Raw genomic sequence first — 12537 nt, 5'->3', positions numbered from 1 at the left:
CTGTTTCTCTATGAATTGTATCGTCACAAGAAAGAAGAACAATATTTGAAGTAGTAGAATTTCCTTTTTGTACGTACCTGAGGGGTTTGAATCGAAGGGTAGTGATGCATCAGACATTCCAAAAGACCGGTAAATTGATTCGAGATGTATTTTTCGTCGATGTTGTTGATAATAATATCTCATGCTAGCTAAATCATCAAAAATGTTATGGTAGTATCTTTAGCAGGATCCGCGTTGAGGGATATGATACTTGGCTCTATGAGTATGATCTCAAGCTCGCGTTGAAAAAACATTTCTCTTCATGCGGAAAAATCTCACTGATATAGGAAAAGAAGTAGGGCTATATTAATTTATATGCATAGAGGACTGAAAAATTAAAAATTTATACATGCATATTTTTTTATTAGTTCTCTTTCCTTTGACCCAATTAATACCAAAACCATCCTCAGTTATTTGTGAGCGCTAACAAAAATAATAACAGGATAAACAGTGTAGTTCTAACAGTAAAAATAACATTATTATTGTTGTCGGAAACACTGTTCATCATCGAAACGAATAAGAAAACAATGATTTTTGTGGTTATCTATTTTATTAACAATGTAAGTCAAATTGTATCGCGATAACTAAAAAGTAAAAACATTGTTCAACCAACATCGAAAACATTATTCATCAGGAAAGGCAATAAAAAGATAGTGATTTTAATGATTATTTATTTAGTTATTAATATAATTCATATTGTATCACGGTAACTTTAAAAGTTATATGGTTAACTTATATTTATCGTACTAAAATATTTATCATATGATTGTTATCAACTAACTTATATAATAACATGTTTATTTATTTTAATAATTTATTTATTACCGCTAACTTATACATTAGCATATTTATTTATCATGATAATTTGTTTATCACAGTTAACTTATGTGTTATCGTGAACGTTAAAAAAAAAATCTTCTTCTCTTCTCAAGTATCCTCCTCCGTCATCATGTCTCCCGAAATTTGTTTCTTCTTCTTCCATTGTCACCTGCAACTCCATCCCAAAATTCTTCTTTTCCCACCTCTTTCTCTTCGTCCTTTCCATACTTTTCATCCCGAAATTCTTCAAATTAAAAGTTTAATCAATTCTAAACTTGTGTAAGTACTCTCTATCCTTTTCTTATCTTTGTATCTCTTTTTGTAATTTATTTAGTGATCATTGTGTGTTGCATATAAAAACGATAAAGTTGATGAGCCAAATGGAGAGTTAGATTTAGAAACCGTTTGTAAAGAAATAGAGGTGACAACAAAGAAAGAGGAGGGTTTGGAAGAGAGATGATGATTGGAAATAACAACGAAAAATCTCTGGAAATAATGTTGAAGATCCATAAAACATGAAAGAGAAAGACAAATAATTAGATGTAGCAGAAAAGGGTAAAACTGTCAAAACATCAATCTCTCTCTTATTCACTTAATTAAAAAAAAAGCATGCATACATACTTAATTATTTGGTTGTCTGAGCATAGATAGTCATAATACTCAAAGAAGTATGAAGAAATGAAGTAACGAAACTGGCACGTGTGGCACGTGAGGAGTAATGAGCTGCAGTACACGTGGAGGGAAACGATTGGAGCTGTTCTTCTCCTTTAAAGCAAACGAGTGTCATCTTCTTCATTATGCTAAAATCTGAGATTGTGATCTTCTTCTTTATTTTGTTCTCTGTTTGTTCTTGAGAATTCTCTGTAATTCTCAAGCTATTCCTCATCGTATTGCTGGAGCTTCTCTCTTGAGACTCTTGTAGATGAGAAGTTTGTGCCGCGTATCAAGTTATCAATCTATATCTTTCGAATCCATTTTGTTCTTTATCATCTGATTTTCGTTATCACTCACATATTTATATTCCCAGAAAATTTCAAAAGGGTATCCTCAAGAGGTTGGTTTGTTTGTGGCTAATTCAATAGATTTTATAATTTTAAAAATGCTAACAAATTGTTTTTGTTGTTTCACAGCTTTGCCTTGGTTGAATTTTCCACAAAAGGTGCCGTAGAGAAGGCGTTGATGTTGGACCTCTGTTGTCTCAGGAATATAGATGCAGATCACAATACATACACACAATACGTACACTTAATTAAATAAGTAACAAGTGGAGAACCGAAACCTGAAATACGTACACGAGTATGTACACCGTCGATCTCTTCTCTGCTTCAACGTAAGAACAACGTTTTGGTTTGATTGAGGCTTGCAATAAGCAATCTCCTAAGACAGAATTTCGCCCCTACGGTGGTGTTAGTAGCTTTCTTGTGGGCGTCTATCTTACAGGATACAACAATCGATCTCTGTATTCACACCTCTACAGAGACCCTAGCATGCAAATCTACTTTGAGATTCTCAGAAATTGATTTGGAGAAGGAGAAGATTAGAATCAATCTCAATCTCTGTCTCTCCTTAATCTCTCTGTATTGTTCTTCCCTCTCTCTATCTTGTGCGTCTCTCACTCTCCCTTTCTCTGTATCGTGACATCTCTTTAAATATTAATCCAAGCGGTGCTTGATCTAAGAGATGCTTCTCTTAGATCAATCGTTGCTTTTCTAATAGTCACATACGTTCAAAGAGACGTGGTGTTATTTTCACAAGTAGAGGGGTATTTACATAAATACAATGTTTATATAAATAAACATGTAAATATAAATATGTAAATATCAACCAACAATACCCCACATTTTCTATTCAAACTCAACCATACCCCACATTTGAATAGAAAATAAGCTCCACAATATCTAAGAAAATAGAATCAATACGCATCGGTAAAGGTGTCTTTTGGACTTGAACCTTACCTAGTTAACACTTACCAGATTTACGTTGTAGGTAGTGAACTCTTGTCTTGAACTAACCACGTTTGATAGTAAATCGAGACAATAAGTGAAACACATATATCATCAGCTCATTTCATGTTTATACGGTTGTGTTCATTTTGGTCATGTTTATACGGTTGTGTTCATTTTGGTCGTGAGAGCTCTAGAGAATTTAGCCATCTCAATTCTCATAGGTGCGACCGCGACACCACTCTCATATAGGTAACATTAATTAAGAATAGTCCATTCTATCCCACTTGTAAACACAAGATATTAATGTTATTAAGAATAAATATTCAGCTCTTAATCATCAATGGATACACATTTAACTTCATAGGAATTAGAAATGTGTATTACTCTCTTGAGTCTTCCTCAGCCAGTTTGCCTTTTGAACCTAAGCCATGGGATCTCCAATGTTGCTAGGTAAGGTTTCCACCAAGTGCTGACTCATTGTGTTGGCTTTAAACCAATTCCCCTCGAAGTGAATACGACTTGCTCTTTCGGTAGGCCTTTAGTCAAAGGATCAGCCAAGTTTTCCTTTGATCTAATATAATCCAATGCTATCACCCCATTGGAAAGCAATTGTCGTATTGTGGCATGTCTCCTTCGAATATGCCTTGACTTGCCATTGAAATTCTTATTTCGTGCTATATTCAAGGCAGCCATATTGTCACAACGGATACATAGTGCAGTCACCGGCTTTGGCCATAGTGGAATATCCTCAAGAAAATTCCTTAGCCATTCGGCTTCTTCTGCAGCACTATCTAGTGCGATAAATTCCGATTCCATTGTAGAACGTGCTATACACGTCTGTTTAGATGATTTCCAAGACACAGCACCACCACCAAGTGTAAACACATAACCACTTGTGGACTTACTATCCGTACTTTCAGAGATCCAATTGGCATCACTATAGCCTTCCAACACCGGAGGAGTTTAGTGTAATATAGACCATAATTCATTGTATGCTTTAAGTATCTCAATACTCTAACCAAAGCATTCCAATGTTCTCCATTTGGATTACTTGCATATCGACTTAATCGACTCAATGAGTAAGCCAAATCTTGTCTCGTACAATTAGTAATGTACATGATACTTCCAAGAATTTGTGTGTACTCCAACTGAGACACACTTTCTCCTTCATTCTTTGAAAGCTTACACGTCGGATCAAACGGAGTAACTACTGGTCTATCATCATAGTGACCAAACTTCTTTAGGACTTTCTCCACATAATGAGATTGAGTAAGTGAATACCCATTTGGCTCTCGCTTAATTCTAATTCCAAGAATTACATCAGCCAATCCCATGTCTTTCATTTCGAAATTGTCACTCAACATCTTCTTTGTGGTATTGATAATGTCTCTACTTGTTCCCATTATCAACATATCATCCACATATAGACATACAATGATCTTATCCTTCTTGGTTTCCTTAATGTAGACACACTTGTCACACTCATTTATTTTAAAACCATACGACCTCATTGTATTATCAAACTTCTCATGCCATTGTTTTGGCGCTTGCTTAAGTCCATACAAAGACTTCTTAAGCTTACAAACTTTCTTCTCTTTCCCTTCGACTATAAAGCCTTCAGATTGTTCCATAAATATTTCTTCATCTAGTTCACCATTTAGGAATGCTGTTTTAACATCCATTTGATGAATCTCTAGATCATATATGGCCGAAACTGCAATTAGGAATCTAATCGAAGTGATTCTCGTCACCGGTGAATAGGTATCAAAGAAATCAAGACCTTCCTTTTGACGAAATCCTTTTGCCACTAGTCTTGCTTTATATTTCTCAATCGTACCATCCGGTCTCAACTTCTTTGTGAATATTCATTTATGTCCAATTAGTTTATTACCAGGTGGTAAATCAACCAATTCCCATGTATGATTACTCAAAATGGAGTCAACTTTACTTTGAATAGTCTCTTTCCAATAAGATGCTTCCAATGATTCCATTGCAGCCTTATACGTTTGAGGTTCATATTCACTCAAATACGTCATAAAGTCTGTGCCAAAATCTTTAGCAACTCTTGCTCTTTTACTTCTTCTTGGTTCATATTCCTCTTCTTGAATACGTACACGATCATTGTCATCACGTACCCGTTTGGTACATGGTTTTCCAGGCTCTTTGTATGGAAATACATCTTCAAAGAACTCAGCTTCATTTGATTCAATGATCGTATTTACCTTTACCTCAGAATTATCAGATTTATAAACTATAAATCTATAAGCTGCACTATTCTCCGCAGGACCGATGTAAACGCAATCCACCGTTTTTGGTCCTATAATAGTTCATTTTGGTAAAGGTACTTGAACCTTAGCAAGACAACCCCACACTTTCATATTTTTATATGAAGGAGTCTTATCTTTCCACATCTCATATGGAGTTTTATCACACTTCTTATGAGGAATCTTATTCAAGATTGAATTAGCCGTGAGAATGGCTTCACCCCATAAGTTAGATGGTGCACCCGAATCGTTTAACATAGAATTCATCATCTCTTTAAGAGTTCTATTCTTCCTCTCGGCAACTCCGTTTTGCATTGGAGTATAAGGTGTCGTAGTTTGATGAATGATTCCATGTGTAGAACAAAAATCAGAGAATTCATTCGACAAGTATTCTCCACCACGATCTGATCGAAGAATCTTTATTCTCTTATCTAATTGATTTTCAACTTCAGCTTTGAATTTCTTAAACATATCCAAAGCCTCATCTAAGATGAGTCATCTTTAGTCTTAATCAAATAGATTTGGCAAAACTTACTGTAATCATCAATGAAAGAAATATAATAATTCTTTCCTCCACGAGTTGGAGTTGATTGAAAATCACACAAGTCACTATGTATTAAACCAAATAATACATTTGACTTCTCCACATATTTGTAAGAATGCCGTGAATATTTTGATTCTACACAAACTTCACATTTGCTTCTTTCAAGATTCTTAAGATTGTTCTTCGGTAACAATCCTAAATTCATCATTCTATTCAAAGAATGATAATTGACATGTCCCAATCTTGCATGCCATAAGTCATTTGAATCAAGCAAATAAACAGAAGTAGCGCTATTGCCTACGTTTTTATTAACGATTGGTACAACATTTAGTTTGAAAAGACCATCACATAAGTAGCCTTTTCCCACATACATCCCACCTTTAGTGAGTACAACCTTATCAGATTCAAATACCATCTTGAATCCTTTGTTGCTAAGAAGGGAACCCGAAATCAGATTCTTTCGAATCTCAGGAACATGGAGCACGTTCATCAGTGCAAGTTCTTTCCCAGATGTAGTGGGCCTAATCCATATCCTAGAAGGCCCATGTCCATGTTCTTTGAGATTCTCCTTATGACGGCCTATATTGTACTTAGTGGGCTTTTGGGCTTTAGAGTTTTAAGACCACTTTACCTTTCCCTTCTATCTTCGCGGTACTTGCGTTTCCCATGTATAGCTTTTCTCCCTCAGAGCCATGTACGTACATAGAGAACATACTCGCATCAGAACACACATGCTTTGTAGCACCAGTGTCAACCCACCAATCATTGGAGTTTGTCATCATGTTTGCTTCGGAAACGACCGTAACAAACTGATTTTCGACAAGATTCGCATTACTTGCGTCTCCAACCGATGTCCCTTCCTTCTTATGGCGGCAATCCTTGGCCCTATGTCCAGGCTTTCCACACACCCCACAAGCGCCTTGTGGCTTGTTCTTGAAGTTAGAACCCTTTGGTGGAATGAACGGTTTCTTACCGTTCTTGTTCCTCTTGAAGCCTTTGAATTTGGAACTGTTTCCCTCAATTACATTGGCCTTTGCTTCCATAGAAGAAAACTCAGATTTCTCATTCTTACAATTCTCCTCTTCGACACGAAGTTTGAGAATTAATTGCTCAAGACTCATGTCTTCATGAAGATGCTTTAGATAGATCTTGAAATCCTTCCATGTTGGAGGCAATTTTTCAATGATCGAAGCAACGAGAAAAGCCTCATTCAGCCCCATATCTTCATCTTTAAATTCATGAGCAAAAATCTGGATTTCTTCCACTTGTTTCGCCACAGAGATGGTGTCACTCATCTTGAAATTCAAGAATTTTCCAACGATGAATTTCTTAACACTTGCCACTTCTGACTTGTATTTCTTCTCTAACGATTCCCACAACTCTTTTGGAGTTTGGAATATTTGATAAACATCATAGAGAGAATCATCCAGGGCATTAAGAATGTAGTTTTTGCACAAAAACTCATTCTGTGACCATGCCTCTGATGCTTTCATGACGTCATCCGGAATGTCTCCTTCAACAGGTAATTCCGGTTCCTCAGAAGTCAAGCATTGTGCCAGATTCAAAGTCGTAAGATAAAACATCATCTTTTGCTGCCATCTTTTGAAATCAATTCCTTTGAAAACAAAAGGCTTCTCAATGTGATTTTTCACATTCCCACCAGATTAATCCATCTATCAATTCAAGACAACAAAGAGAGAGAATGTAAATTTATGTCTTAGAATGTTGGACCTTTGTTGTCTCAGGAATATAGATGCAGATCACAATACGTACACACAATACATACACTTAATTAAATAAGTAACAAGTAGAGAACTAAAACCTGAAATACGTACACGATTATGTACACCGTCGATCTCTTCTCTGCTTCAACGTAAGAACAAAGTTTTGGTTTGATTGAGGCTTGCAATAAGCAATCTCCTAAGACAGAATTTCGCCCCTACGGTGGTGTTAGTAGCTTTCTTGTTGGCGTCTATCTTGCAGGATACAACAATCGATCTCTGTATTCACACCTCTACAGAGACCCTAGCAAATCTACTTTGAGATTCTCAGAAATTGATTTGGAGAAGGAGAAGATTAGAATCAATCTCAATCTTTGTCTCTCCTTAATCTCTCTGTATTGTTCTTCCCTCTCTCTATCTTGTGCGTCTCTCACTCTCCCTTTCTCTGTATCGTGACATCTCTTTAAATATTAATCCAAGCGGTGCTTGATCTAAGAGATGCTTCTCTTAGATCAATCGTTTCTTTTCTAATAGTCACATACGTTCAAAGAGACGTGATGTTATTTTCACAAGTAGAGGGGTATTTACATAAATATAATGTTTATATAAATAAACATGTAAATATCAACCAACAGTTGAAACTTAGTGGAAGTGCCGTCGAGGGAGGATGGCGTGTATTCGCTAAGGAGATACCGTTTACTAGAGACTACATTGATCCTGGAAAGGCGATGATGAGTTTTTTTTACAGGAAAGCTATCATTTGACGTGGGAGGATGGAACATTATAGTTGGCTGTGTCACGCCGCCAAGCGCCTCCAAAAGAAATTTCCCAACATCCAGTATATGACTTTGCCCATTGATTCTTTGGTAACAAAGTCACTACAAGAAATATTCACATTGATAGCATCTAAGCATAGCTCATTTTTCGTAACTGCTATGAAAGATTATTTTTTTTATTTTGATTACTATATCATAGCACCGAGAAAACGCTAGGATAAAAAATCACTAAGCGGGAATATGAAATCACTTATTCCGCCGATACTTAGACGAAAAAATTCACTTAACCTCCATATGTTTCAGATCCAAAACATTTTAAGCCAACAAAACTTTCCTTCTATTCACGACAAAACCTAACAAATATTTACAAAAAAAAAAAATCTCCCAAATCAAAAGCTAGGTCTCTTCCTTTTCGACTCCGACTCCACCATGAAGCTCGTCGCCGGCCTCAATTCGCGTCGATTCCGTCATTACCCTTCAGCCTCAGCCTCTTTATCTTCGATCTACTCCTCCACCATTCAATCTTCCCACTTCTCTCTCCGATCTCAGATCTCCCTCTCTTTCTTCGATTTGTGACGAACGAGAGCTTAGCTTCTCCTCCAATGGCGGTCAACTCCAATCATCGCTTCCTCTCTTTTTCTTCGGTGCTCGTCGGTTTTGCAGTGAAACGGCATGGCTTCTCCTTGAAACCAATGACGAAGCTCTTGGTTAACTAACTCCGCCAGAGGGATTACTTCGAGAAGCACAAATTCAATGACTCTTCTTCTTCTTTGCCTTCATACTCCTTTCAAAATGGTAATCTATCTCAATTGGTTACTTTAGGGTTTTTAGTTTTCTTAAAAAAATTTGGAAATTGGAGGCTTAAAAACCAAAAGGTACTCTTAATTATGAAAGATTGTGTATGAGCAGGGAATGTGTTTTGGTTTCTCATGTAACGCCTCAATTGAGTTTTTCTGGATCCAAAGATTCTTAATTGTGTTATGGAACGTGTTTAACATAAGCTCACTGCGTTTTCTCTTTTGAATTTTCTTCTCTTTGCGTTTGATTTTTTGAATCAGAATGTTGGTTTAGTGTTAAGAGGTTTTTCCTTTCATATGATTTCCTGATGGGAATATGTGAAGGGAACCGCATACACTAAAGAGAAAGTTGTATATGTTGTATTTGGAGTCAAGCATTTGAAATTCTGTTTGTGTCTTCTCTCTTCAGATTCTTGGGTTTCGTTGTCCTTATTTGCTGCAGCTTCTGTCTTCTTCTCTTCTTTGGATTCCCTTATTTTCTTCAGCATCGGCAATAAGTTAAGGCTCACATGGACTCGCATTTTGGAGTAGAGACTCCTGTAGAGAAGAAGTTAGAGGATGTAATGCCCATTGCAACTGGACATGAGAAGAGGAGCTTGAAGCTGAATTGGAGGTGATTGCTTATGTTTTTCTTTATCTAATGCAATTTAAGATCTGAGTATGATACAATTGTGTTTAATTTGTTTTACTGCAACTCCACTTGCGAACATGACTTTTATTTCATGTTCATTTTTGGTATAACACAATGGTGTATATATCTCTGCTTCATAGTTCTCCAGTTTAAATCTGAGGAGCTTAGGGTTGAAGAGAGTAGTAATACAGCGACGGAAAGGAAAGAAGGTGGTAGAGATGTCGTAGTCGCTGAATCTGAGGAGCTTAGGATTGAAGAGAGTAGTAATACGGTGGAGGAGAGTGAAACTGAAGCAGAGAATGAAGAGAAAACAGAGTTGACTATTGAAGAAGACGATGATGATTGGGAAGGAATTGAGAGGAGTGAACTTGAGAAAGCCTTTGCAGCTGCTGGAAAACTTTTGTAAGAATCCGGGAAAGTGGAAGAAATTGGTGCTGAAGCTAAGATGGAGTTGTTCGGCCTTCAAAAGATTGCCACTGAAGGGTCATGTAGAGAGGCACAGCCCATGGCCGTCATGGTCACTGCTCGTGCCAAATGGTACCATACTTTTCGATGTTTCTACATTCCTTACTCTGCAACTCAGCTTTTGATCTTTTAGTTTCTTGGTAATTGATACTTCTGATGTGAACGTCATAAAAGAGAGAACTTTGTGAGTGTTAGACTTATGAAGATTAGGTGGTTAGGGATACATGTCTATATTGTAGAGTTTTGTAGGTCTATTTTTTTTGTCTTGTTTTTATCTAATGTGAGCTTATTCTGCAAACTAATCTTATTTTTTGAGTTTATTCTGCAAACTAGTTTGTTCGTGTAAGTTATTTCAGGTGTCATTGACGAATCAGGAAAGGCAAAATGAGCAACTGAAAAGAGTAGCTTCGCTACAAGTAAGAAAGCTTCTACAACAAAGGCTTATTCTTTTGTATGATCCAAGACTTTAGGCTATGAAGATTAGTTATTTTATTGTATGTAATACAGGTTATGTATGTTTTGTATAATGAATGTTTTTGATAATTTATGCAATAAAAAAAAAATTATATAAATCCAATTGAATAAATATTGCAAAACAGGGATCAAATATACAAATTATATATAAATCAAATTAAATTTATAAAACAAAAAACAAATGCTACAATACTATATAATACAACATTAAATGTGTGTTACAATAAAGTATATAATAGCATTCGATTAGCACTATAATAGATCGACATTTCATAGCATATCGACAACCGCTATCGTATGTGGGGGTCTATAATAACTGGGGCAGAAACAGCGTTTATGAAAACGCTATTAATGACATATTATAGCTCTTCTCTCATGCTAATAATGTAGATTTTTCTTGTAGTGAGTAAAACCTCTCAATAATTCATTTCGTGGTTTATTTTTAGGTGGTGCTCCACCCTCCATGCTTCAAATTATGAAGAAGCTGAATAAGAAGACTACCGAATAGAATTCTCTCTCTTGGGAAACACAACTGCCCATTAGTTCTACGATCTTCCGTAGATAATACAATTCCACATTACATGACAAATTGACAATGAGAAATGATCTAGAGATTCTTAAATGATGCTTTAAATGTTTTTTTTTTTTTTTTTGGGTGCACCTATGCTTGAAATGTTTATATATCCTCACTTGAAAGTAAGATAGCCCAAAAACTCCAACTTAACGGTCACATGACCCAATTGCAACTAGGCCAGTGAATCTAGTCGTGAGAAGCTCAGATTCTTACCACGAACGGATCATGCTTCCCGTAAAACGGAAAAAAAAAAAAAAAAAAAATTGAGATTCAGATTTGGAAATGAAGTCGACGTGGATCTTGTAGATTGAGATTTGCAAACAGACATATGCTATTTCCTTCGTAGTTTTGCTCAAGAGTCAAGACGAAGCTCATGCGATGAAATCTAAGTACATATTTATTTATTAAACCCTAAAAACAACTCCATCAACAATATTTCTTTCTATGATAATTTAGAAGCATGAAATTTAGAACTGAAATTTTCCAGTTTTGAAGTGTTGCATTGTTATCTATTTTGGCAGATCTCGTGGGAAGCCTCATCGGACAAGGAGATCCAAGTATCCAACGGTCGCAGCCTCGCCGTCAAGCACTTCATGGTAAACCCTAATTGTTAATGGGCTTTGGGCCCATTATTTGTATTTTGGGTTAATTCGGTTTATTTATAGAAAAGCATTCGGTTAAATTCGGAACACATTCTAAAGCAGATAACCGAACCAGTCTAATTCAATAGGTTTTTTAGCTAACTGAAAAATTGAAAAACTGAATAAACCGAACCGATTAACTCGAGAAAACCGAACGCCTAGTGCTAATAAGAAGTCAAATGAAACGTCTTATGTACCCATCTGATATCTGATTCTAAGTAATGTATCTTATTCTTATTGACTTTTATCTTGATCTTAAATGAGACGTCTTTATGTACCCATCTGATATCTGATTCTAAGCAATGTATCTTGTTTTTATTCACTTTTATCTTGATCATTTTGATTCCTATGGCAACTTGGAGGACTAAATCTCCTCATATCCTTCCGCCATACGCGTGCCAACAATGTGACGTGTGTTGGGCGGTGGCTTTGATACACCAATTGTTGGCGGGAAAGATTCGTCTGGATGAGCACCTCTCTATTCAAGAGCTAATCAATATGCTGCTGAGACGTTACCGGGAGTACGAAGGTTCGATTCATGGTAGCTATTTTGCAAAATATTATCTCACCAAACGTGGCACTGTTCTAGATTCTGTCTGTCCATTGACATATGCCCTTGACCGCCCAGGACAACAAACACCGGAGGTAATTAAAATTCAATAGTATTATATTCTTGTTTGTCACTCATGTTTTGTTTTTTATTTAGTGCATGTCTTGTCACTCATGTGGTGTGTTTTTTAATTAACATCCCGATGTCCAGAGGACCTGGAAAGACTATGTAGCTCAATATGGTGAGGAGTTTGCTAGTGATATTTTTGAAGATCACTGAAATTGCACGAGTAACCA

The 12537-nt window shown here is 36.3% G+C and overlaps 1 protein-coding gene across 1 annotated transcript; it reads left to right on the top strand.

The window, feature by feature from the left end:
* Window positions 1–9470: 9470 nt before the first annotated feature.
* LOC110226141 (acyl-CoA-binding domain-containing protein 3-like) lies at window positions 9471–10573 on the top strand. Its single transcript, XM_021016795.1, has 3 exons — window positions 9471–9897; window positions 10032–10074; window positions 10359–10573. Exons 1-3 carry the CDS (start codon window positions 9629–9631, stop codon window positions 10470–10472), a joined length of 426 nt encoding a protein of 141 aa, XP_020872454.1. The 5' UTR covers window positions 9471–9628; the 3' UTR covers window positions 10473–10573.
* Window positions 10574–12537: the final 1964 nt, after the last annotated feature.

This window comes from Arabidopsis lyrata (genome assembly GCF_000004255.2).
Source record: "Arabidopsis lyrata subsp. lyrata unplaced genomic scaffold ARALYscaffold_7, whole genome shotgun sequence".
Taxonomy (NCBI): Eukaryota; Viridiplantae; Streptophyta; class Magnoliopsida; order Brassicales; family Brassicaceae; genus Arabidopsis; species Arabidopsis lyrata.
The sequence above is the reverse complement of the archived record's forward strand: the minus strand, read 5'-3'. Positions and strand labels throughout refer to the sequence as shown.

Excerpts from the sequence above, each read along its gene's own strand:
- LOC110226141 (XM_021016795.1), top strand. The coding sequence starts at position 9,629 with ATGTTCATTTTTGGTATAACACAATGGTGTATATATCTCTGCTTCATA. Across the intron at positions 9,898-10,031 it reads GATTGGGAAGGAATTGAGAG|AGGCACAGCCCATGGCCGTC; the intron begins GAGTGAACTTGA and ends GGTCATGTAGAG. Across the intron at positions 10,075-10,358 it reads GTCACTGCTCGTGCCAAATG|GTGTCATTGACGAATCAGGA; the intron begins GTACCATACTTT and ends AAGTTATTTCAG.